At 44.0% G+C, this 26,372-nt stretch overlaps 1 protein-coding gene across 2 annotated transcripts in view; it reads left to right on the plus strand.

The window, feature by feature from the left end:
- tln1 (talin 1) overlaps positions 1-26,372 on the plus strand; it is a 170,198-nt gene that overhangs the window by 34,606 nt on the left and 109,220 nt on the right. For both annotated transcript variants that reach the window (XM_079256574.1, XM_079256575.1), the window contains exons 4-28: positions 1,069-1,166; positions 1,442-1,571; positions 1,683-1,835; positions 4,120-4,262; positions 4,336-4,463; positions 4,554-4,614; positions 4,747-4,851; positions 7,092-7,247; positions 7,322-7,423; positions 7,508-7,584; positions 7,711-7,891; positions 10,638-10,751; positions 11,128-11,236; positions 12,750-12,958; positions 15,757-15,855; positions 18,159-18,326; positions 18,407-18,701; positions 19,263-19,429; positions 19,505-19,633; positions 20,277-20,390; positions 23,809-23,922; positions 24,001-24,135; positions 25,136-25,264; positions 25,373-25,475; positions 26,134-26,342. In XM_079256574.1, the coding sequence (XP_079112700.1) occupies positions 1,069-1,166; positions 1,442-1,571; positions 1,683-1,835; positions 4,120-4,262; positions 4,336-4,463; positions 4,554-4,614; positions 4,747-4,851; positions 7,092-7,247; positions 7,322-7,423; positions 7,508-7,584; positions 7,711-7,891; positions 10,638-10,751; positions 11,128-11,236; positions 12,750-12,958; positions 15,757-15,855; positions 18,159-18,326; positions 18,407-18,701; positions 19,263-19,429; positions 19,505-19,633; positions 20,277-20,390; positions 23,809-23,922; positions 24,001-24,135; positions 25,136-25,264; positions 25,373-25,475; positions 26,134-26,342 (3,428 nt within the window). The remainder of the gene's footprint in view (positions 1-1,068; positions 1,167-1,441; positions 1,572-1,682; positions 1,836-4,119; positions 4,263-4,335; positions 4,464-4,553; positions 4,615-4,746; positions 4,852-7,091; positions 7,248-7,321; positions 7,424-7,507; positions 7,585-7,710; positions 7,892-10,637; positions 10,752-11,127; positions 11,237-12,749; positions 12,959-15,756; positions 15,856-18,158; positions 18,327-18,406; positions 18,702-19,262; positions 19,430-19,504; positions 19,634-20,276; positions 20,391-23,808; positions 23,923-24,000; positions 24,136-25,135; positions 25,265-25,372; positions 25,476-26,133; positions 26,343-26,372) is intronic.

A 26,372-nucleotide genomic window follows, 5' to 3' on the forward strand; every position in this document is an offset into this window, starting at 1 on the left:
ATCGTCTCTGTGTCCTGGTTGGAGCCATCTCCTGCACTAACACATCGTCCGAGGCGCGTGCAGCTCCTGCATGACATGTTCCTGCATGTTCATCGCTTGGAAGAGATCGTTGCCTGAGGTTACAGGCTGCAGCTCCTGTCTGGGCTTAAATTCCTCAGTCAGAACAAAACTTGTTTTCCTTCAATAGATCAGCAGCTCAGGTTGATTAATGTTTCCTTCTGGGATTACTTGATGAGTTTAAAACTTCAGATGAGCTTCTCTCCTCGGCTGCCACTGATGTCTGATCCACAACAGCTTCAGGAACATCTGGAGAATGTGACTTATGTTTGGAGAGGTTCTGTCCTGTTCAGACTTCACTTGAATAAAAGCATCACTGAAACCAACTCATTTTACTTCTGGGAAGACATTCGGAGCAGTTTGACCACATGTGGGATGGAGACACAAAATACCAGGATAATGAATATAAACCATGAAAACTTTCAGCTGCACAGGTACAAGAAAAAGATCCGTATATTTAATCAAATATCCTTTGAGAAAACATCAAAAAGAACTTCACATTTGTGGAGAAAAATAAAGTTTTAATAATATTTTGCCTCAGTTATAGTGACTCAGAGAGTTCACAGCCTATACAGAACCTATACAGGCCTATACAGAACAACCCAAATTGTGTAAAAATAAATAAATACTATACTAAATACTATAACAAATAAATACTAAATAAATCTTTGAATTGTCGACCCTGAATCTGTAATCTATGAAAGTTTAACCTTTTTAATGGAATTATGAAAATGAATAAACCTTTCTATGATATTCTAATTTTTTAAATTCATTTCAGAGGCTTGAACGTATTCTTGGGATTAAAGGAACTACATCAGACTGGTTAAATTCTGATAGCCATGGAGTTCCTCAGGGCTCCGTTCTTGGACCAAAACTCTTTTTCCTTTTCATAATATCATTAGACATCATGGCATAAATCGTCTTTCCGTTCAGACCAAAGACAAGTGGTCATATGTACAGAATATAGAAGACAAAACATCAGCGACTCTATGTTTCTGTTTTCCTGTGCAGCCAACGATTACGGCTTGTTTCTGTCTGATGAAGACCCAAAGAAAGGAATCTGGCTCGAGGCTGGAAAAGCCCTGGACTACTACATGTTGAGGAATGGGGTGAGTCACACACATACACACCATGAAAACACACTTACAGCACACAACACTGACTGTAACATGACATCAGATAACTTAACCTTATCTTAACTTTTAACTAACTAGTAACTTTTACTTCAACACAACTAAAAGAGAAAAATTTCAACTAAAACCATAAAATATTTCTTTTCTTTTCAACAAACGTAACTTTTGCATCAGCATTCAAACAACAAAATGATCTAAATTCATAGAATTGACTTGATCTTCGGTCAAACCATCTTCGGATTTTGTTACAGGACACTTTGGAGTACAAGAAGAAGCAGAGACCCCTGAAGATCCGCATGTTAGATGGCACAGTGAAGACCGTCATGGTGGACGACTCCAAGATCGTCAGTGATATGCTGATGACCATCTGTGCAAGAATAGGTGCGGTGATAATCTAACTTAAAGAGCTTGATTTGTTGGCTTTTGTTCTGTGTTTTTGTCTATTTTTGCTGTTTACTGTGAACGTGAAGCAAAAGCACGTTTGTGTTTCAGGTATAACAAACTATGATGAATACTCGTTGGTAAGAGACATCGGTGAGGAGAAGAAGGAAGAAACCACAGGCACTCTGAAAAGAGACAAAACTCTGCTAAGAGACGATAAAAAGATGGAGAAGCTGAAGCAGAAGCTCCACACAGATGATGAATGTAAGTCCGAATCTTCAGGTTTTGCTGGTTTGTTCCAGGTACGAGGAGCAGGAAAACTAAATGTTCAGTCTGAACTCAGAGTGGAAAGCAAGCAGGACCAGATGAAGTCAGAAGTCTCTGAGGCTCATATGTCTTCAGCAGATTAGATCTATGTTCTGGACCAGAAGTAAACAGGAGTTTATTTCATTCAATCCACCAACAAGCCTTTCTGGGTTTTTGGATAGTTTGAATGAATTGAATAAGTCATAAAAAATAAAAGAATTGTAAAATTTTAGCAAAATTTTGCCCAAATGTTCATATATTTCTTTTTTGCTGTAAAAATAAAGACCAGAATTTTTCTTCTGGCTGAAAGTAAAATTATACAAATAATTTAATAGGCCAACCGACGTGTTGCACAATATCTTTATTAACCTTTGTCTTCTTCAAAAATTCACTACTCTCTGGTAAAAATGAGAAAGCACAAACACACAAAACCGAATCATTTCCAGATGATGGATTAAAAAAATTTTTGGATTCAATGATGGATTAAAAAGATTTAATGGAAGTCAGTGGTACGTTTTTGTCCACCAAGTTAAGTATTGGATACTACATAAAATACTGTAATTAAATCTGTTTGGTAGATAATCTTTAACATAATAAGAATCTGATCACCATCACAAACCCTTCTTACTGATAAGGTCAAAAGGATTCATGTTTTGTGTTTTTTTTAAAATGAATAATTAATCGCACAATTAAACGGGCCTTAAAGAAAAATACTTTATTAATCCCTAAAGGGAAATTCAATTTAAAAAAGAAAAAAATTGAAATTCAATTCAAAGTGTGACAGATCTTGAAATAACTAAATATTTGGTCATTTTAGGAAGGTATAAAGTTAATAAAGCAATTATTTTGAAGAAAAAAAGCAAGTAGTTGTTCTGGACATTTTTGACTTGTCATTTTTGCCACTGCATAAAAAATACAATGTAATTAAATTAGTTTTGCTTCTAACCTTTAACACATTTAAAATCTAATCAATACCAAAGATCCATTTTTCTGATAGTTGATATATAGAAAATAATAAATTTCTTTTGACATTAAATATTTAGCAGTAATTTAGTAAGAATGAAGTGATTTGTGAATTTCATTTAATCTTTTATTTTATTTCATCTTTATTTTACCAGATAAAATCAGTTAAGAACAACTTCTCATTTACAACGATGACCTGGCAAGAGGCCCCTTGCAAACAAAACATAAACAATAACAGACAAAACAAAACAAGATCAAATAATGACAAAGAACCTGTCTTGGTGACAACAGAGATGAGCTTCCTCAGGTAGTTTAAAGGGTTCTGTTGAGATCTGGTAGTTTCTAGAAGGTCTGGAAGAGGAGGAGCAGGGGGGAGGGAGAAAGAGGGGTTGGAGGAGGAGGCATTGACATGCGGTTAAGAAAAGGATCGATGGGTGGATGGATTGTTGAGTGGATGGATGAATGGGTAGATGGATGGATGGATACATGGATGGGTGGGTGGATGATATATAGATGGATGGATGGATGGATGGATGGATGGATATATAGATGGATGGATGGATGGATGGACAGATCGATGGATGGTTAGACGAACGGATTGATAGATGGATGGTTGGATGGATGGACAGATCGATGGATGGTTAGACGAATGGATTGATAGATGGATGGATGGATAGATGGATGGATGGACGAATGGATTGATAGATGGATGGATGGATAGATGGATGGATGGACGAATGGATTGATAGATGGATGGTTGGATAGATGGATGGATGGACGAATGGATTGATGGATGGTTGGATAGATGGATGGATGGACGAATGGATTGATAGATGGATGGTTGGATAGATGGATGGATGGATGGATGGACAGATCGATGGATGGTTAGACGAACGGATTGATAGATGGATGGTTGGATGGATGGACAGATCGATGGATGGTTAGACGAATGGATTGATAGATGGATGGTTGGATAGATGGATGGACGAATGGATTGATAGATGGATGGATGGATGGATGGACAGATCGATGGATGGTTAGACGAACGGATTGATAGATGGATGGTTGGATGGATGGACAGATCGATGGATGGTTAGACGAATGGATTGATAGATGGATGGATAGATAGATGGATGGTTAGACGAATGGATTGATAGATGGATGGATAGATAGATGGATGGTTAGACGAATGGATTGATAGATGGATGGTTGGATAGATGGATGGATGGATGAATGGATTGATAGATGGATTGATGGATAACTGTGACTTGTGTCTCAGTGAACTGGTTGGACCACGGGAGGACGCTAAGGGAGCAGGGCGTGGAGGAGACAGAGATGCTGCTGTTGAGGAGGAAGTTCTTCTACTCGGACCAGAATGTGGACTCCAGAGACCCCGTCCAGCTCAACCTGCTCTACGTACAGGTACAGAGACCTTTCCCGTCAAACAGATGTCTGCTTATTAAATTAGTCCAATCATCCATGTGTTTGTTTCCAGGCTCGTGATGACATTCTGAACGGATCCCATCCAGTCTCTTTTGACAAGGCCTGCGACTTTGCAGGTTATCAGTGTCAGATCCAGTTCGGCGACCACAACGAGTCCAAACACAAGTCTGGATTCCTGGAGTAAGCACAGGGTTCATGTTTCTTTTGCTTCTGGTTCTGCTGCCTGTTTACTGACCTGTTTCCTGATTCTGGCTTAACTTTCTCCCTCAGCTTAAAGGAGTTCCTTCCCAAAGAGTACATCAAGAACAAAGGGGAGAAAAAGATATTCCAGGTAAACAAAACACAGCTACCTGCAGGTTAGATAATGTTTTCTAACCTGAAGATCCACTTCTTCACACTGGCGTAAACTAGAGATGAAAGAGAAGATGAATAGATCTGATCTGTGTTTTTTCTGCCCCTACAGGCACATAAAAACTGCCAGACTATGACAGAGATTGAGGCTAAAGTCAACTATGTGAAGCTGGCCAGGTCCCTGAAAACCTACGGAGTATCCTTCTTCCTGGTGAAGGTGAGAGCAGGGTGGTGGTGGTTTTTGGGATGGATCCAGGATGTGGTTCAGCATGGTCCTGCTGGATTTTGTAGAAGTAGAGGTCTGGATGGTCTGGATGCTTTGGAACCGCTGCCGCTTCAGGCTGTCCTTGTCTCCTCGGTCCGGACGCAGACAGCCGCCACGTTTCTGGCCAGAAACTTCGGTCCAAAGCGGCTGCCCGCTAAGTCAAAGTTCGGGCTCTCGCCCTGTGGGGGGCGGTGTTAGCTGCACGCTGTGTGGTGGCTGCTGGTTGTGCTAACATTTGCTTGAAAATCCATAATATGTAGTACACACACACACACACACACACACACACACACACACACACACATTCACATGAAGTCAAGTTGTGTTGAAGATGGGATACCTGGAAAACCTGCCGGACTGTGGAACTGGACACCCCCACTTTAGATACTTAATGATTCTCCCTACAGTTGCTGCAGCTGTTTTCTATTTTGATTTCCCATTTTTCTACTTTCTTTTTTCACGTGCTTCCCCCCTCTCTGGCCTGGTTATAAGTAGAAATCGCAACAAAAAAAACCAAACATTTTTTATATAGAACAAGGAATAAAATGTAAAAATGAAGTGGAGCGTCCAAAAGGCTCCTCTTGGCAGAGTAAATCTTTTCAGCCGGATCGTCATTCTGTCACGCTGCTGGACAGGACAGATCAAAAAATGTTTTTAAAACAAAAATGAAAGTAATTTAATTTATTTTTATTTTATATACATCTAACATAACTGTTGCATCAGTGTTCAAGCAATAAAAATTAACCAGATCAATGAAAGGGTTAGTTTATTTTATTTTATTTTATTTTATTTTTATTGTTTTATTTTGTTTATTTTTTATTTAATTTTTAAAATTTAGTTTTTTATTTTATTTTTAACAGTGAAATATTTCTCTTTGAAGCAAAAGTTTTCCTTTTTCAAGTTGTTGTGTGAAAATTCTGATAAAGTGAAGTTTGGGTGAATTAATTATGTGGATATTGATAAGGTGAGGTTATTTAATTGGCTTTTCCTACTGAAGGCGCGTTGGTTTGAACCATGCCAGTCTAACATCAGAAATGGTTCCCAAAACGTTGAAGTACGCTGTTTTACACACTCATCTAAAAAAAAAAAAAAACCCGGGCTTGATGTAAATTTTCCTGCAAACTTCAGGCTGATTTCCAAGTTGCCTTTTTTTAAAGCCTTGGAAAAAAGCTGTTTATAATCATACATGTAAACCAGAAGGTTGTCCAGCCTGGTTCTAAAGCAATGTACGCTGCTGAATCAGCACTTTGGAGAGTTTTTACCAGGATTCTTTTATCATGTGACTCTGGTGACTTTGTGGCCCTTATTTTACTGGACTTCACTGCTGCGTTTGACACGGTCGATCGTGACATTTTAATCTCACGTTTGGAACTTTGTGTTGGTATAAAAGTTGCACTTTATGCACTTTTTTGGGGGTGAGTCAGCCATCTTTTTCTCCACTGCAGCTTGTATAAAATGCACGTCCTTTAAGTGGCGCACGTCCTGATGAACACATCCCCCCAGTTTTATCATCTCTTCACTGGCTGCCCGTTCACTTTAGGATCCCTTTTAAGTTGCTTTTATTTGTTTAGAAATGTTTGAATGGTGCCGTACGTCTGTGGGGTCCTCCATCCCCATACACCCTCCCAGTATGTCAGGTCGACCGGCCAACTTCTGTCCGTTCCACCGACGAAACGGAAGCTCATACATCAGACAGGCCTCCTCTGTGTTTTATTTTATTTCTCTGCTGAAGACCTTCTGTTTACGCTGCCTTTTGTATTAAATGACAAGCTGACATTTTTTATTTGGTTTTTGGATTTTAGTGGATTTTAATATTTTACTTTTAGTTGTAGTATTTTACATTTTAATTGTCCTGATATGTGATTCTGTTTTTAGGTTTAACTCTACACATTGTGGCACTTTGGTGAACTTTGAAGTTTGTTATAAGTAAAGTTACATTGCATGTCTGAAATGGCCAGCGGACGTGACTGTAGGAAACATCAGACCCAAACATCATTCTGGACGGATTGGATGAAAAGTTTGTTTGAGAGAAAAAGACAGAGACGTGTCAGTCAGAAGAAATTCCTGCTGTTTCTGTTTTAACCTTCAGGACTGGGTGGAAATGATGCTGTTGATATTTTCATCACCAGGTTGATCTGATTGACAGAACAGAATATGTGATCAGCTTTCTGTGTGTCCTTTCATGCCTGCAGGAGAAAATGAAGGGGAAGAACAAACTGGTGCCCCGTCTGCTGGGAATCACCAAGGAGAGTGTGATGAGGGTGGACGAGAAGACCAAGGAGGTGATCCAGGAGTGGAACCTGACCAACATCAAACGCTGGGCTGCATCACCCAAGAGCTTCACGCTGGTAAGACCTGTCCTGTCCTCGTCCAAAGTCCAGGGTCAGTATTCCAGACTTCATGAGCCGATCTGTTTAACCAGGACTTTGGAGACTACCAGGACGGGTATTACTCTGTGCAGACCACTGAGGGGGAGCAGATCGCTCAGCTGATTGCTGGGTACATCGACATAATCCTCAAAAAGGTCAGCAGTGACACAGCATCAGCAGCATGCTTGACTACGCTGGAAGGGAGCTTCTAAAGTCTCCATATTTCTGTCTCTTAACAGAAAAAGAGCAAAGACCACTTCGGCCTGGCGGGAGATGAAGAGTCGACCATGTTGGAAGACTCTGTGTCACCCAAAAAGTATGTTTGTGTTTTACAGCTATGTTCACACCTGCTGCTAGCATCCTGCGTCCCACTGGAAGTGGGCGGAGCTTCAGGTACCACAGATCATCTGAAACCTTGTGAAACTTTCTGCCGTTACTGCAGGTCCACTGTCATGCAGCAGCAGTTCAACAAAATGGGAAAGGTGGAGACGGGCTCGGTGGCCCTACCAGCCATCATGCGCTCAGGAGCCGGCGGGCCGGAGAACTTCCAGATGGGTTCCATGCCTCAGGCCAAACAGCACATCACCAGCGGACAGATGCACAGAGGACACATGCCCCCACTGGTAACCATGAGACGTTTAAAAGCTTTCAGGGAGACGCTTTATTCCTGGTGGACAGTGTCCAGGAAGGATGGACAGGATCCAGCTGCTAAGCCAGCACACATCCAAGTTTTTAGCTGTTTGTAGTTTTTATATAAATATTCACTTCCTGACCAAAACAAAATGTCCACACAAACAGGTTGGAGCCTCCGATTGAATAATTCCTGCATGTAACTTATTTAGCCTGTTAAAGCCGGACTGAAGAACAGCGGGGCAGAAAAGATTTTTAAACCTGAAGTCTTTATTTGACCCTGTAGCATTTATCACCATGTGATTGGTCCAAATTCTTGTAGTTTCTGGTATTTGCCAGGGGCAGGAGTATCATACAGTGCACAACAGCGTTTGGAGAGAGTTTCTGCCATAAAGTGATGAAACATTTAGCTTTATGGGTGAGGTGATGCAGAAACTGCTGAAACTGGGTTCAGAAGTGTCCAACGTATTAATGAAAGCATAATGAGGAACCAACGTCTTCCAGGAAGAAAGGAGGTGAGGAAATAAAAACAACTGAAAGGCTTGGGGTGTGAAGCCAGAAGACAACCTCTAATCACTGAGGAGAAAAGAAGGAAAGGTTCTAGTTTGCTAGCTAGCATAAAGGCCGGATTCTGGAGCTAGAAGAAGGTCATGGGGTCAGATGAGTCCAGATCGATCCTGTTCCAGAGCGATGGAGGAAGAGAGGCAGATGAAGAGACATCATGTCTGCTGTAGAAACCTGCGGGGCCCGTCTATAACCTGGAGTTACTGCAGCTGGCCTGTAGGTTCAGGTCAATTCAGTTCGGTTCAGTTCATTTCAGTTCAGTTCAGTTCAGTTCAGTTCAATACAGTTCAGTTCATTTCAATTCAATTCATTTCAGTTCAGTTCATTTCAGTTCAGTTCAGTTCATTTCAGTTCAATTCAATACAGTTCAATTCAGTTCGGTTCAGTTCAGTTCAATTCAATACAGTTCAGTTCATTTCAATTCATTTCAGTTCAATTCAGTTCAGTTCATTTCACTTCAATTTAATACAGTTCAATTCAGTTCAATTCAATACAGTTCAGTTCAATTCAATTCAGTTCAATTCAATACAGTTCAGTTCAATTTGGTTCAGTTCAATTCATTTCAGTTCAATTCAGTTCAGTTTGATTCAATTCAGATTAGTTCGTTTCAGTTAAATTCAATTTAGTTCAGTTCAATTCAGTTCGGTTCAGTTCATTTCAGTTCAGTTCAGTTCATTTCAGTTCAATTCAATACAGTTCAGTTCATTTCAATTCAATTCATTTCAGTTCAGTTCATTTCAGTTCAGTTCAGGTCATTTCAGTTCAATTCAATACAGTTCAATTCAGTTCGGTTCAGTTCAGTTCAATTCAATACAGTTCATTTCAATTCAATTCATTTCAGTTCAATTCAGTTCAGTTCATTTCACTTCAATTTAATACAGTTCAATTCAGTTCAATTCAATACAGTTCAGTTCAATTCAATTCAGTTCAATTCAATACAGTTCAATTCAATTTGGTTCAGTTCAATTCATTTCAGTTCAATTCAGTTCAGTTTGATTCAATTCAGATTAGTTCGTTTCAGTTAAATTCAATTTAGTTCAGTTCAATTCAGTTCAGTTCAATTCATTTCAGTTCAATTCAGTTCAATCATTTCAGTTAAATTCACTTCAATTGAATTCAATTCAGTTCAATTCAGTTCAGTTCAATTCAATTCAGTTCAATTCAATTCAGTTCCAATTCAATTAAATTTAATTCAATTCAGTTCAATTCAATTCAATTTAATTCAATTCAGTTCAATTCAGTTGAATTTAATTCAATTCAGTTCAAATTTAGTTGATATACAAATTTTATTTGTATATCACATTTAACACAAGCTCCATTGGTCAAAGTTGTGAACAGGATTAATATCAAATTAAAAGTAAAAATACTAACAATATCAATAAAAACTATCTTTGGTTTAACAGAAAGTACTACGGGAAGAACAACTACACAGTAAAAATTAAAAATGAAATCTAAAAACTTGTAAATAAAAATAGTGGGCTGTCAGACCAGACTTAAACCCCTCCAGGGGATGTGAGGTCCTAACAGAGCTGTTCCAGTGTGGGAGGTTCCACTGAGAAAGCTCTGTTTCTAGTTTTCAGTCTAGTTGTGGGCACTGCCACCAGGAGCTGGTCTGCAGACCGGAGGGCTCTAACAGAGCATCCGGCTGCAGAAGCTCAGTTAAATAAGGCGGGGCCATAAAATGCAAACATTTAAAAACCATTATTTCCATGTTGAATTGGACTCTAAAAGTAACTGGGAGCCAGTGACGGGAGTCCAGTACAGGAGTAATGTGCTTCCATCGCGGGGTTTTTGTCCGGAGGCGGGCTGCCAGCGCTGGAGGGAACCCTGGTCCAACCCGATGGAAAGGGAGTTACAGTCCTCCAGTCGTGATGTGAAGAGAAGCAGGAATTGCTTTTAAAATCAGAAACGCTGCTTGACTTAATGACACAGCTGATTTGCTTGTCAGAGCGAGGGTTAGGTTGGTATTCCAATGAGAAGGTTATTCCGTCTTCCTTCATTGGCTCAGATTGTGACGGAGTGGTTCAGACAACAGGAGCCACCACAGAGTCCAGACCTGAACACAAACCGCTTCCTCAAACCTGCAGCGACTAACAGAAACATGATCTGTGTGCAGAAAATCACATTTACTTATAATGTATGTGTGTGTGTGTGTGTGTGTGTGTGTGTGTGCAGACTTCAGCACAGCAAGCCCTGACTGGAACCATCAACTCCAGCATGCAGGCGGTTCAAGCTGCCCAGGCATCTCTGGACGACTTCGATACTCTGCCTCCTCTCGGAACAGACGGTGTAAGGATAAACTCTGAAAAAAGTCAAACATGGAGCTTCTTTGTGAAACACTGAGCAGGAACCCGGCTAAACGCTTGACAGGAGGGCCAGACTCATCTTAGTCCAGGTTCCACTTGCAGCTTAGTCTGGTCTCCATACAAAACTGTAGAAGTATATCATCAAGAGGTTTACAGGAACTGATCTCTCATTTTAGAAAACATTATGATATTTCTGGAAAACGTGTTTATATTGTTTAATTATTTTATTTACATAGTAAATAAATAAGAATGACAGAACCGCTTCATGACTTTGCTCAGTGTGCCAAGTGTTTCTCTAATTATTCATCAATAACATGATGATAGATCAGGCAGGTGAAGGCTTGTTTTCTCTGTTTAAGGCCTCGAAAGCTTGGCGCAAAAACAAGATGGATGAGTCCAAACACGAGATTCATTCGCAGGTGGATGCCATCACGGCCGGGACAGCTTCCATGGTCAACCTCACTGCAGGTACAAACACTGAATGTCTCTGCTTTACTGTTTGTTTTCAATCAGCTGTGTAAAATGATCTACAAACGTGTAAAATTTGGGCTGAATCCACACAAATATCCAGGAGTTTGAACACATTCAATAACTCAAAACATTACAGGTTCAAAAACATTCACATGCAGACTAATTATTACTGTACATGCATGTGCACATCCATGTGTTCATATGCATCCACATGTGTAGTGTTGAGACCTCTTTCCCCTTTGGCACTCATTGTAGGTCCACCAATACACGATGTGTTCAGGTGCTGACGGAAAGCTTGGTCATCTGAAATTCAATATTTCCAGCTTTCCAGCATGCAAGGATGATGGAAGGATGGATGGATGGATGGATGGATGGAATGATGGATGGATGAATTAATGGATGAATGGATGGATGGATGGAATGATGGATGGATGAATTAATGGATGGATGGATGGATAGATGGATGGATGGATAGATGGATGGAATGATGGATGGATGAATTAATGGATGGATGGATGGATAGATGGATGGATGGATAGATGGATGGATGAATTAATGGATGGAATGATGGATGGATGGATGGATGAATTAATAGATGGATGGATGGATGAATTAATGGATGAATGGATGGATGGATGGATGGATGGAATGATGGATGGATGAATTAATGGATGGATGGATGGATAGATGGATGGATGAATTAATGGATGAATGGATGGATGGATGGATGAATTAATGGATGGATGGATTGATGAATTAATGGATGGATGGATGGATAGATGGATGGATGAATTAATGGATGGAATGATGGATGGATGGATGAATTAATGGATGGATGGATGGATGAATTAATGGATGGATGGATGGATGGATGGATGGATGGATGAATTAATGGATGAATTAATGGATGAATGGATGGATGGAATGATGGATGGATGACTTAATGGATGGATGGATGGATAGATGGATGGATGAATTAATGGATGGATGGATGGATGGAATGATGGATGGATGGATGAATTAATGGATGGATGGATGGAATGATGGATGGATGAATTAATGGATGGATGGATGGATAGATGGATGGATGGATAGATGGATGGATGAATTAATGGATGGAATGATGGATGGATGGATGAATTAATGGATGGAATGATGGATGGATGGATGAATTAATGGATGGAATGATGGATGGATGGATGAATTAATGGATGGATGGATGGATGAATTAATGGATGGATGGATGGATGGATGGATGGATGGATGGATGAATTAATGGATGGATGGATGGATGGATGAATTAATGGATGAATTAATGGATGAATGGATGGATGGAATGATGGATGGATGAATTAATGGATGGATGGATGGATGGATGGATGGATGGATGGAATGATGGATGGATGAATTAATGGATGGATGGATGGATGGATGGATGGAATGATGGATGGATGATGGAATAAATAAATGAAGAGAAGAATAGAAAGTGAATCTGTGTGTTGTGCGGTAGGAGACCCGGCAGAGACAGACTACACGGCGGTGGGCTGCGCCGTCACCACCATCTCCTCCAACCTGACGGAGATGTCGAAGGGTGTGAAGCTGCTGGCGGCGCTAATGGAGGATGAAGGTGGGAACGGCCAGCAGTTGCTGGGAGCCGCCAAGAACTTGGCCTGCGCCGTGTCCGACATGCTGAAGACTGCTCAGCCTGCCAACACCGAGGTAGAGTCCTGTTCTCCGTCAGGTCCGCCTCCACCTGCGTCTTGTCCTCCGTCACCTCCGTCATGTCCTCCTCCACCTCCGTCATGTCCTCCTCCACCTCTGTCATGTCCTCCGTCACGTCCGCCATGTCCTCCTCCACCTCCGTCATGTCCTCCGTCAGCTCCGCCATGTCCTCCTCCACCTCCGTCATGTCCTCCTCCACCTCTGTCATGTCCTCCGTCACGTCCGTCATGTCCTCCTCCACCTCTGTCATGTCCTCCGTCACGTCCGCCATGTCCTCCTCCACCTCCGTCATGTCCTCCCTCACCTCCGTCATGTCCTCCCTCACCTCCGTCAGGTCCTCCCTCACCTCCGTCATGTCCTCCCTCACCTCCGTCATGTCCTCCTCCACCTCCGTCACCTCCGTCAGGTCCTCCCTGACCTCCGTCATGTCCTCCTCCACCTCCGTCATGTCCTCCTTCACCTCTGTCATGTCCTCCCTCACCTCCGTCATGTCCTCCTCCACCTCCGTCATGTCCTCCTTCACCTCTGTCATGTCCTCCCTCACCTCCGCCATGTCCTCCTCCACCTCCGTCATGTCCTCCTCCACCTCCGCCATGTCCTCCTCCACCTCCGTCATGTCCTCCTCCACCTCCGTCATGTCCTCCTTCACCTCTGTCATGTCCTCCCTCACCTCCGTCATGTCCTCCTCCTCCTCCGTCATGTCCTCCTCCACCTCCGACATGTCCTCCCTCACCTCCGTCATGTCCTCCGTCAGCTCCGTCATGTCCTCCCTCACCTCCGTCATGTCCTCCCGCACCTCTGTCATGTCCTCCTCCACCTCTGCCATGTCCTACTCCCCCTCCGTCATGTCCTCCTCCACCTCCGTCATGTCCTCCGTCAGCTCCGTCATGTCCTCCGTCAGCTCCGTCATGTCCTCCTCCACCTCTGCCATGTACTCCTCCCCCTCCGTCATGTCCTCCTCCACCTCCGTCATGTCCTCCTCCACCTCTGCCATGTCCTCCTCCCCCTCCGTCATGTCCTCCTCCACCTCTGTCATGTCCTCCTCCACCTCTGCCATGTCCTCCTCCCCCTCCGTCATGTCCTCCTCCACCTCCGTCATGTCCTCCGTCAGCTCCGTCATGTCCTCCGTCAGCTCCGTCATGTCCTCCTCCACCTCTGCCATGTACTCCTCCCCCTCCGTCATGTCCTCCTCCACCTCCGTCATGTCCTCCTCCACCTCTGCCATGTCCTCCTCCCCCTCCGTCATGTCCTCCTCCACCTCTGTCATGTCCTCCTCCACCTCTGCCATGTCCTCCTCCCCCTCCGTCATGTCCTCCTCCACCTCCGTCATGTCCTCCGTCAGCTCCGTCATGTCCTCCTCCACCTCTGCCATGTCCTCCTCCACCTCCGTCATGTCCTCCGTCAGCTCCGTCATGTCCTCCTCCACCTCCGTCATGTCCTCCGTCAGCTCCGTCATGTCCTCCTCCACCTCTGCCATGTCCTCCTCCCCCTCCGTCATGTCCTCCTCCACCTCTGCCATGTCCTCCTCCCCCTCCATCATGTCCTCCTCCACCTCCGTCATGTCCTCCCGCACCTCCGTCATGTCCTCCGTCACCTCTGCCATGTCCTCCTCCACCTCTGCCATGTCCTCCTCCACCTCCGTCATGTCCTCCCTCACCTCCATCGTGTACTCCTCCACCTCCGTCATGTCCTCCTCCACCTCCGTCATGTCCTCCGTCAGCTCTGTCATGTCCTCCCTCACCTCCATCATGTCCTCCTCCACCTCCGTCATGTCCTCCGTCAGCTCCGTCATGTCCTTCCGCACCTCCATCATGTACTCCTCCACCTCCGTCATGTCCTTCCGCACCTCCGTCATGTCCTCCGTCTGCTCCGTCATGTCCTCCTCCACCTCCGTCATGTCCTCCCTCACCTCCATCAGGTCCTCCTCCACCTCCGTCATGTCCTCCGTAAGCTCCGTCATGTCCTCCGTCAGCTCCATCATGTACTCCTCCACCTCCGTCATGTCCTTCCGCACCTCCGTCATGTCCTCCGTCTGCTCCGTCATGTCCTCCTCCACCTCCGTCATGTCCTCCCTCACCTCCATCAGGTCCTCCTCCACCTCCGTCATGTCCTCCGTAAGCTCCGTCATGTCCTCCCTCACCTCCATCGTGTACTCCGCCACCTCCGTCATGTCCTCCCTCACCTCCGTCATGTCCTCCGTCAGCTCCGTCATGTCCTCCGTCAGCTCCATCATGTCCTCCTCCATCTCCGTCATGTCCTCCGTCAGCTCCGTCATGTCCTCCTCCACCTCCGTCATGTCCTCCTCCACCTCCGTCATGTCCTCCGTCAGCTCCGTCATGTCCTCCTCCACCTCCGTCATGTCCTCCCTCACCTCCATCAGGTCCTCCCTCACCTCCGTCATGTCCTCCTCCACCTCCGTCATGTCCTCCGTCAGCTCCGTCATGTCCTCCTCCACCTCCGTCATGTCCTCCTCCACCTCCGTCATGTCCTCCGTCAGCTCCGTCATGTCCTCCTCCACCTCCGTCATGTCCTCCCTCACCTCCATCAGGTCCTCCCTCACCTCCGTCATGTCCTCCGTCAGCTCCGTCATGTCCTCCGTCAGCTCCATCATGTCCTCCTCCATCTCCGTCATGTCCTCCTCCATCTCCGTCATGTCCTCCTCCACCTCCGTCATGTCCTCCGTCAGCTCCGTCATGTCCTCCTCCATCTCCGTCATGTCCTCCGTCAGCTCCGTCATGTCCTCCTCCATCTCCGTCATGTCCTCCGTCAGCTCCGTCATGTCCTCTGTGTTTCAGCCTCGCCAGAACCTCCTGCAGGCTGCAGGAAACGTGGGTCAGGCCGGCGGAGAGCTGCTGTCTCACATCGGAGAGACGGACACCGATCCACAGTTCCAGGTGAGTCCACTGGAACGCATCACATGACTTGTTTAGAAGTTATCATGGAATGAAGACAACCGAATGTTTTAATGGGTTCAAGTTATCTTTGTGATGAAACTTTGTCTGATTTATGAATATGTCCAACAGCTTCGTGGCTCCTTCGGGGGTCCCAGGTGGAGAACCCCCTCTTTCTGTCCCATACTGGTAACTAACGGGACCTGGAGACAATCTCTTCACTCTGTGGGCTTAATCAATGATTAAATTAGGGATAAAACAAACTTCCTGAGCGAAAGCTTAAAACCAGCTGAAAAACAACCCCAGTTCCAATGAAGTTCCAATCACCTTCATTCAGCTGAATCCACCACATAGACGACATATTTAATGTTCCACCTGAGAACCTTTAATCAGCAGGTTCCAGGAAAGGGTTTACGTCTCCTTTTATTTTAACAGTAAGCATCTGGGAACTACAGCTTGGTAGGTGGAATTCTTTTCGTCTGTGGTATCCTGCTGCCCCCCATCCCTCCTTGGCATGTGGCGGCTCTGGCTACGGTTGCAACATGCCCTGGTTGTGAGGACGGCTGCTCCTGGCTCTTTGAGGGCCTCGGTATTCAGGGGGGCTACTGCCTCCAGCAGCTTACCTTCTTCTGGTTGGACTACACAACTTCTTTCTCACTTATCAACGGTTGTGGACGTTGTCTTGCTGGAGGGACGGTAGCCGGTTCTTTGTTGTGCTTCTGTCCAGGTGCTGTGTTGTTTTCTCAGTGAAAACAGCCCTTTCTCATCTCTGGAAAGTCCTTTTTGTTTTTGGTTTGGACAACACCACTTGTGGCCTTGTCAGACCACATTGCATCAGTCCACGTGAGATGAGCTCGAGTCGTAGAAGCCAGGGTTGTTTCTGGATACCTGGCTTTGCATGGTACATTTTTAACTTGCACATGTAGACGTAACGATGAACTCTGTCAAATGACGATGGTTTTCTGAGGTCTTCCCGAGCCCACGTGGTGTTATTCTTTACACCAGCTGTTCTCATACTTTCTAAGTCATGACCCAGAAGATATATGTTGGCATTCGTGACAACTGAGAGATCCATCGTGTCATATATCCAATGGTTCATCCTGAAGCATATGATATCTGCAAGGCTGGAGGACTGGCAGAATCTTCATAAGTAAGGAGGATGAAGCGGTTGTAGGTTGATTCGTTTCACCATTCTGACAACGATCCGCATGTCCAAAATCAGTGTCTTTCATTGATTTTGGACTTTGTGCCATACAGAGTTTTCTCCAGATTCTTCTTTTCTTGATACTAGGGACTGTAGGTGATGCTGCAGTTGTACGCTGAGAAACGTTCTTCTTTCAAAGTGGTGAACCTCGCCTTGCTAATGGAAGACAAAGAGATGCTCCTTTTATACCCAAACATGACGTTCACCTGTTATCAGTCAACCTGTAGAACGATCCAAACAGGCGTCTTCCTCAACTCTTCCAGTCTTCTGCTGACCCTGTTCCAGCTTTACTGGAACATGTTGTAAAAAACAGTAAAGCTTCTCAGTATGAGCATGAAATATCTGGTGTGTTACACTGAATAAAGATTCAACAGGATTTGCAAAGGATTTTATTCTGTTTTTATTTACGTTTTACTTGACATTAATTGGAAATGGGCTTGTAGCTCATTGAAAAAGTCTTGAACATTGAAACAGCTGATATGAATGTAAGTTTTAATAATTCGCCTGCTTACAACCAGGTAATGATCCAGAAGCACTGATTTGGTTCAGGAGTGTCATCAATCCGAATGATCGCGGAGAAAATTCCTGCAGCAGGATCAGATCGTAGCTTTAATCATTCTGAACATTTTCCTTTGGAATGATGAGTCAGGGTTTCTCTTTTTTGTGACAACCCTTATTCTGCTGAGTCATACCTGTGATCACATGATTAACATAAGCAGCAGTTCAGGAAATTTAAATATTTTAATAATTGATTATAACTTTTTTCCAGAATTGAAAAAAAAGTTTTGTTTTAATTTCATGATATTTTTATTTCTAGTTTTATTTGAATATATTTGATTACTACGCAAAATGATTTAATGTGAATCAGTATTTCACTGGAAACTAAGTGATCCAATCAGAACCTTTAGGGGATGGTATTGATCAGTAGATGCAGATGAGATGGTCTCTCTGATACCTGATTGGCTCTCCTGATCAGCCCGCTTATTGACCCTGAATCAAATCGTTTAGATGTAGCAACTTCACGTAAGATCTGGCTTTGGGAATCGTTCCTTTGTTCTCCGTGTTGTTCATCATCATCATCTTGTCTCTGCCGTGTTTCCAGGACATGTTGATGCAGCTAGCTAAAGCTGTGGCTAACGCCGCCGCCGCGCTGGTGCTCAAAGCCAAGAACGTGGCCCAGAAGACGGAGGACTCGGCCCAGCAGAACCGGGTCATTGCAGCGGCCACTCAGTGCGCTCTGTCCACATCTCAGCTGGTGGCCTGCACCAGGGTGAGTTTTCCACCTCTAAAGGCTGAGAGGGGGGGCGCTTCTCCAAGTCTGAGCTTGTCTTCTTCTTCTGTCCCATGAAGGTGGTGGCTCCAACCATCAGCTCCCCGGTCTGCCAGGAGCAGCTGATCGAAGCTGGAAAGCTGGTGGCCAAGTCGGTGGAGGGCTGCGTGGAGGCGTCGCAGTGGGCCACCAAGGACGAGGGTCTCCTGAAGCAGGTGGGCGTGGCTGCCACGGGCGTCACTCAGGCTCTCAATGAGCTGCTGCAGCACATCAAACAGTACGCCAGCGGAGGACATCCGATTGGCCGTCACGGTGAGGCCACCGACCGCATCCTGGATGTAACGGAGAACATCTTCAGCTCCATGGGAGACGCTGGTGAGTCTGGGATCATCGTTATGTAACATGAAGGATGTAAAACATTTCATTTCCACCTTGTTCCTTCTGAAAGGTGACTTCTGACTAAGGCTGTGGAATTATTAAAAAATTAATCTTAGCTGACACTCAGAACTAATAATCGCTGTAATTCTGCTCATGACAATCGCATAAAAGGTTTGAGAATTTAAATCAATTGAATAAATGGAAAAATATTGATTAAATGGACACATTTATTGAAACTGCGTGTTTAATTGAACTCATTTGTCAATATCTTGTCTCCTATTATGAAAACATTTGTAACAAAACATTGAAGTTGGCTGAAAAAATGGAACAATTTCTAATTAATGGGAATCAGTGTTCAGTTATTTGTAATACTGATTAGAGGTGTTATCATCCATCCTGACCTCTGATTGGACAGGAGATTGTCGGGGTGTTGTTGGTCCTCCATCACTCGATAGTCCAAAATGCTGTTTGTTGCCTTTTAATTGGCTCACATGACAGCGGAGGAATGGTTTTTATGTTATATGGTTAACTGGTGATTTTCTTCCCTCTCCACATCAGGCGAGATGGTCCGCCAGGCTCGGATCCTGGCCCAGGCCACCTCTGATTTGGTCAACGCCATCAAAATGGACGCAGAGGGCGAGTCGGACCTGGAGAACTCACGCAAACTCCTTTCAGCTGCCAAACTGCTGGCTGACGCCACCGCCAAGATGGTGGAGGCTGCTAAGGTTAGAACATCCTCACATGCTTTCAGTTTGCTTTGTCTTTACAATATCGGCTGAGTTTTCTGAGCTTCCGTCCAGGGTGCAGCTGCTAACCCGGACAGCGAGGAGCAGCAGCAGAAGCTGCGCGAGGCTGCTGAAGGCCTCCGCATGGCGACCAATGCCGCAGCCCAGAATGCCATCAAGAAACGACTGATCAACAAGTTAGAGGTAAAAACAGCAACTCCAGTCTACTTCATGCTTTCACACCGACAGTTCAGGTTCTGGTCTCTTTCTGGAGTCTCGGCACCTTGATGCTTAGTGGTGAACCAGCCCAGTTAAACCAGTATAAACATGAACATGTTGGTCCTGAAGGGCCGTTTCTAAGTCTTTGGGCTCCATTATAACCCATAGTTTAAAATAAACAACATATTCAGGTTTAGTGAATATTCTGGGATGTCAGCAGGAGTTTCCGCCGTCGCTAGGCAACATTCTGGTTTGATTCCAGAAATTAATTTATATCAACTGATCTGAATTTTGTTGTTGATAATTATTCCACTGCCATCATTTTTTCCAGTTTTTGTTTTTCAAACTTTGTTGAAACAGCCTTTTTTTTATTGAACCATCAATAATGTTTTAGCAGTCCTGCGATCACTAATCAGTGAACATTACCCAGTAAGACTAATGTTGGAGAGTTTATTTTGATTGTTTAGATTTGTCTGACATTTTATATTTCTGTCATTCCCTGTGTATGTGTTTGAGCCCAATCGGGTTGATAAATGAATAGATAAATAATTGAAACATCCAGAAATATTTATTTTAGTTTTTTGAATGGTTTCCTGCTGACAGACATGTTTGTCCTGTTTTTGACCAGAATGCAGCCAAACAAGCGGCAGCTGCTGCTACTCAGACAATAGCTGCAGCTCAGCATGCTGCCACCTCCAACAAGAACCAGGCCGCCCAACAGCAGCTGGTCCAGAGCTGCAAGGTAAACATATCTGCATGCTAACCAGTAAACTCCAGGGCTGCAAGGTAAACATATCTGCATGCTAACCAGTAAACTCCAGGGCTGCAAGGTAAACATATCTGCATGCTAACCAGTAAACTCCAGGGCTGCAAGGTAAACATATCTGCATGCTAACCAGTAAACTACAGGGCTGCAAGGTAAACATATCTGCATGCTAACCAGTAAACTACAGAGCTGCAAGGTAAACATATCTGCATGCTAACCAGTAAACTACAGAGCTGCAAGGTAAACATATCTGCATGCTAACCAGTAAACTACAGGGCTGCAAGGTAAACATATCTGCATGCTAACCAGTAAACTACAGAGCTGCAAGGTAAACATATCTGCATGCTAACCAGTAAACTACAGGGCTGCAAAGTAAACATATCTGCATGCTAACCAGTAAACTCCAGGGCTGCAAGGTAAACATATCTGCATGCTAACCAGTAAACTCCAGGGCTGCAAGGTAAACATATCTGCATGCTAACCAGTAAACTACAGGGCTGCAAGGTAAACATATCTGCATGCTAACCAGTAAACTACAGGGCTGCAAAGTAAACATATCTGCATGCTAACCAGTAAACTCCAGGGCTGCAAGGTAAACATATCTGCATGCTAACCAGTAAACTACAGAGCTGCAAGGTAAACATATCTGCATGCTAACCAGTAAACTCCAGGGCTGCAAGGTAAACATACCTGCATGCTAACCAGTAAACTACAGGGCTGCAAGGTAAACATATCTGCATGCTAACCAGTAAACTACAGGGCTGCAAGGTAAACATATCTGCATGCTAACCAGTAAACTACAGGGCTGCAAGGTAAACATATCTGCATGCTAACCAGTAAACTACAGGGCTGCAAAGTAAACATATCTGCATGCTAACCAGTAAACTACAGGGCTGCAAAGTAAACATATCTGCATGCTAACCAGTAAACTCCAGGGCTGCAAGGTAAACATATCTGCATGCTAACCAGTAAACTACAGGGCTGCAAGGTAAACATATCTGCATGCTAACCAGTAAACTCCAGGGCTGCAAGGTAAACATATCTGCATGCTAACCAGTAAACTACAGGGCTGCAAGGTAAACATATCTGCATGCTAACCAGTAAACTACAGGGCTGCAAGGTAAACATATCTGCATGCTAACCAGTAAACTACAGGGCTGCAAGGTAAACATATCTGCATGCTAACCAGTAAACTCCAGGGCTGCAAAGTAAACATATCTGCATGCTAACCAGTAAACTACAGGGCTGCAAGGTAAACATATCTGCATGCTAACCAGTAAACTCCAGGGCTGCAAGGTAAACATATCTGCATGCTAACCAGTAAACTACAGGGCTGCAAGGTAAACATATCTGCATGCTAACCAGTAAACTCCAGGGCTGCAAGGTAAACATATCTGCATGCTAACCAGTAAACTCCAGGGCTGCAAAGTAAACATATCTGCATGCTAACCAGTAAACTACAGGGCTGCAAGGTAAACATATCTGCATGCTAACCAGTAAACTACAGGGCTGCAAGGTAAACATATCTGCATGCTAACCAGTAAACTACAGGGCTGCAAGGTAAACATATCTGCATGCTAACCAGTAAACTACAGGGCTGCAAGGTAAACATATCTGCATGCTAACCAGTAAACTACAGGGCTGCAAGGTAAACATATCTGCATGCTAACCAGTAAACTACAGGGCTGCAAGGTAAACATATCTGCATGCTAACCAGTAAACTCCAGGGCTGCAAGGTAAACATATCTGCATGCTAACCAGTAAACTCCAGGGCTGCAAAGTAAACATATCTGCATGCTAACCAGTAAACTACAGGGCTGCAAGGTAAACATATCTGCATGCTAACCAGTAAACTACAGGGCTGCAAGGTAAACATATCTGCATGCTAACCAGTAAACTACAGGGCTGCAAGGTAAACATATCTGCATGCTAACCAGTAAACTACAGGGCTGCAAGGTAAACATATCTGCATGCTAACCAGTAAACTACAGGGCTGCAAGGTAAACATATCTGCATGCTAACCAGTAAACTCCAGGGCTGCAAGGTAAACATATCTGCATGCTAACCAGTAAACTACAGGGCTGCAAGGTAAACATATCTGCATGCTAACCAGTAAACTACAGGGCTGCAAAATAAACATATCTGCATGCTAACCAGTAAACTCCAGGGCTGCAAGGTAAACATATCTGCATGCTAACCAGTAAACTACAGGGCTGCAAGGTAAACATATCTGCATGCTAACCAGTAAACTACAGGGCTGCAAAGTAAACATATCTGCATGCTAACCAGTAAACTACAGGGCTGCAAGGTAAACATATCTGCATGCTAACCAGTAAACTACAGGGCTGCAAGGTAAACATATCTGCATGCTAACCAGTAAACTACAGAGCTGCAAGGTAAACATATCTGCATGCTAACCAGTAAACTACAGGGCTGCAAGGTAAACATATCTGCATGCTAACCAGTAAACTCCAGGGCTGCAAGGTAAACATATCTGCATGCTAACCAGTAAACTACAGGGCTGCAAGGTAAACATATCTGCATGCTAACCAGTAAACTACAGGGCTGCAAGGTAAACATATCTGCATGCTAACCAGTAAACTACAGGGCTGCAAGGTAAACATATCTGCATGCTAACCAGTAAACTCCAGGGCTGCAAGGTAAACATATCTGCATGCTAACCAGTAAACTCCAGGGCTGCAAAGTAAACATATCTGCATGCTAACCAGTAAACTACAGGGCTGCAAGGTAAACATATCTGCATGCTAACCAGTAAACTCCAGGGCTGCAAGGTAAACATATCTGCATGCTAACCAGTAAACTACAGGGCTGCAAGGTAAACAAATCTGCATGCTAACCAGTAAACTACTACTACTAAATTATAATATTATATCATATAATATAAAATATTATATTATATTATATTATGTTATATTATAGTATATTATAATATACTATAATATAATATAACATAATAGGCGTTTCCACAGCAGCACCTTTACCCTGTAGCAAAGCCTAAACCCTGTATCTGAACAGCGATATGTTGGTCAGATGTTTAATAGCGTGATGTCATAGCGGTTTGGTAACATCCTCGAGTTTTAATGAAAAAGAAGGTAACCCTGAACCAAAGGAGGAGAATGGTGGACATCCACCATGTTGTTGTTTCCTCTTGTCATGCAGCTTAAACAATAAATAACTAAATGGCAGTTCCAACGGTGTCCACTAGGGGCAGAAGAGAGGCGTCAGATTGTTTACAGCTGAATTGGAAGCAAAGGTTTTGACGGGTCTCAGAAACATGTATCGCTTATAGTGAAACATTCAGTGTTTAGAGGAAAAGTCTGGTTTTACGTCAGAGATGAAATCCTTTATGGGAGATGATGTCCTGTGTGAGCAGGTGGTGGCAGAGCAGATCCCGCAGCTGGTCCAGGGCGTCCGAGGCAGCCAGTCTCAGCCGGACAGTCCCAGCGCTCAGCTCGCCCTCATCAGTGCCAGTCAGAATTTTCTGCAGGTGATTTCCACAGCCTTCATCCACACCCATGTTAATGGAAATCCAAATGAAACCAAAATGTCTTTGTGTCCTCCACAGCCGGGTACGAAGATGGTTACAGCCGCTAAAGCCACAGTTCCTACCATCAGTGACCAGGCTTCGGCCATGCAGCTCAGCCAGTGTGCCAAGAACCTCGCCAGCACTCTGGCCGAGCTTCGGACTGCCTCGCAGAAGGTACTGAACATCACGTCTCCATGGTAACCATCAGAATACCACCATCGGCATCCAGCCTGAGAATATTTAAATTGGGTCCAGGGACCCCTGATGTGTGGGGTGAATTTACCCTTTCTGATCTATGTAGGTTTTCTAGACATTTCCATCCATCCAGGCTTACAATCCAGACACAACATGTCGTGTTTAGAGAGACTGGGTGGTAAATTCACTGTGAGCCATGGTAACACCATTATTTATCACATCTTCATCACTAACCATGTTGCTAAGAGACCTCTATTTACACCGGAAAATGGTGTTTCCACCAATCAGAGAGCTTAAAAAGACAACAATGAATTATCTTCATAACAAAACATCAGAGTCATGAATATGTCAATTTAATTGGATTTATATTTTTATATAGTTAGATAAGCAGATAAGCAGCTGAGCTGGAGGTGGTTTAGTGAGGATAGGAGGTAAATGGTTGCAGAAATAAGTGTAAAAGATGAAAAGTGTAGTTTCCGTTGTATTTAAATATTTTCCTCCTGAACGCCAAGATGTGAGAGAGTGATGTGCAGATGAGAAAAACCATGGTCACTGCTGATCTGTTTGTTATTCTACAAGGTTCTGTTAGTGATAAATGCTGTTTTCTTCTTCTGGTTGCTCTTTATGCTTTACGACTCATGTCTGGCCTTATACGTGGGTTGTATGTTCCTTTTTAAACAGAACTTATTTTTATGCATGTATTGCCAGGAAACTACAGTTTCTACAGAATCACAACAAACAAATCACATAAATAAAGGTTAAAGTATGAAGAAACAAACTTTTTGGAGCTAAAACGGCAGCAAACCTGTCCACACTTACAACCCCAAGATGTGATACTGTGAGAAAATGTTTTATCTTTTAAAGAAGTCAGACTCATGAAGTTAACTAAGATCGGAGCAACAGAAATCATTCATTTTCTGCTGCATGATGAGAGACGTTGGCTGGAAATCAGGGATTTCATGGTGTTTTTGTTCCTCAGGCTCAGGATGCTTGTGGTCAGCTGGAGATTGATAATGCTCTGACCATGGTCAGAGATCTGGAGAAAGACATCCAGGAGGCCAAAGTTTCTGCTAAGGAAGGAAAACTCAAACCGCTGCCTGGAGAGACGGTGAAGCGCGCACACACACACACACACACACACACACACACACACACACACACTAATGAACTGTAATGATTGTAAACAACACTGTGTTCCCTCCTGTTTATCCATCAGCTGGACAAATGCTCCCAGGACCTGGGAAGCAGCAGTAAGGCGGTGACTTCGGGAATCGCCCAGCTGCTGAGCGAAGCCGCCCAGGGAAACGAGAACTACATCGGTGGGTCAAACATGGAGGAAGAAGCCGAAGCAGAGGCCTCGTTCTGCTGGTTGTAACAACTGGCTCAAATATTCATCATAGTTATATTATCACTCATTGAATTTCCCTTTGGGAAAAAAACGTATTTTTCATTTCATTTCTTTAGATTATTGGATTTTTAAAGTTAATTTAAAGTTATTTTTATTGGGATTTTCCTCATTTAGATTTATGGAGAGTAACTATAAATGTAAGTATAAAAGAAACATAAGTCATTTTAAATACATTTATCAGCTGCTGCTAATTCAGAAAACACGTTACAGTAATGTAAACTTAGACACCCATGATGACAGCTTTGGTGTTTTCACTGAGTTTCAGGAAAAAATGAACAAGTTAAGCAACTTGTTCTGATGATGCGGTGGACTTCTGGTCAGTAACATTACAAGACGGATACTTTTCCGCCCTGTCCAGAAGCTTCAAGCCGCTGTCCATCAGGAGGGGATCATTTTTCCAGACATGAATACAGCCTGAGTTTACAGTCTTAATGTCGGGTCTGTTGTTGGATTTGGTCATTTGCTAAAATCCAGGACGTTATGGTCCCTGATGCTTCTCCTCATCCCAACATCCCGGATTTAATGTGATTCAGGACAGTTTTGATCTCCACATCTCTCTGCTGGATCAGGTATGTCCGCCAGAGACATGGCCCAGACCCTGAAGTCCCTCGCCTCGGCGGCCAGAGGAGTCGCCGCCACCACCGACGACCTGGCAGCGCGCGGCGCTGTGCTGGATTGTGCCGCTGACGTCATGGATAAGTCGGCCAACCTGATCGAAGAAACGAAACGTGCCGTTGCCACTCCGGGAGATCCAGAGAGTCAGCAGAGGCTGGCCCAGGTTAGACATGGCAGAGTGGCGGGGTGACGA

The sequence above is a fragment of the Telmatherina bonti genome (assembly GCF_933228915.1).
Source record: "Telmatherina bonti genome assembly, chromosome: 17".
In the NCBI taxonomy this organism is placed as follows: Eukaryota; Metazoa; Chordata; class Actinopteri; order Atheriniformes; family Telmatherinidae; genus Telmatherina; species Telmatherina bonti.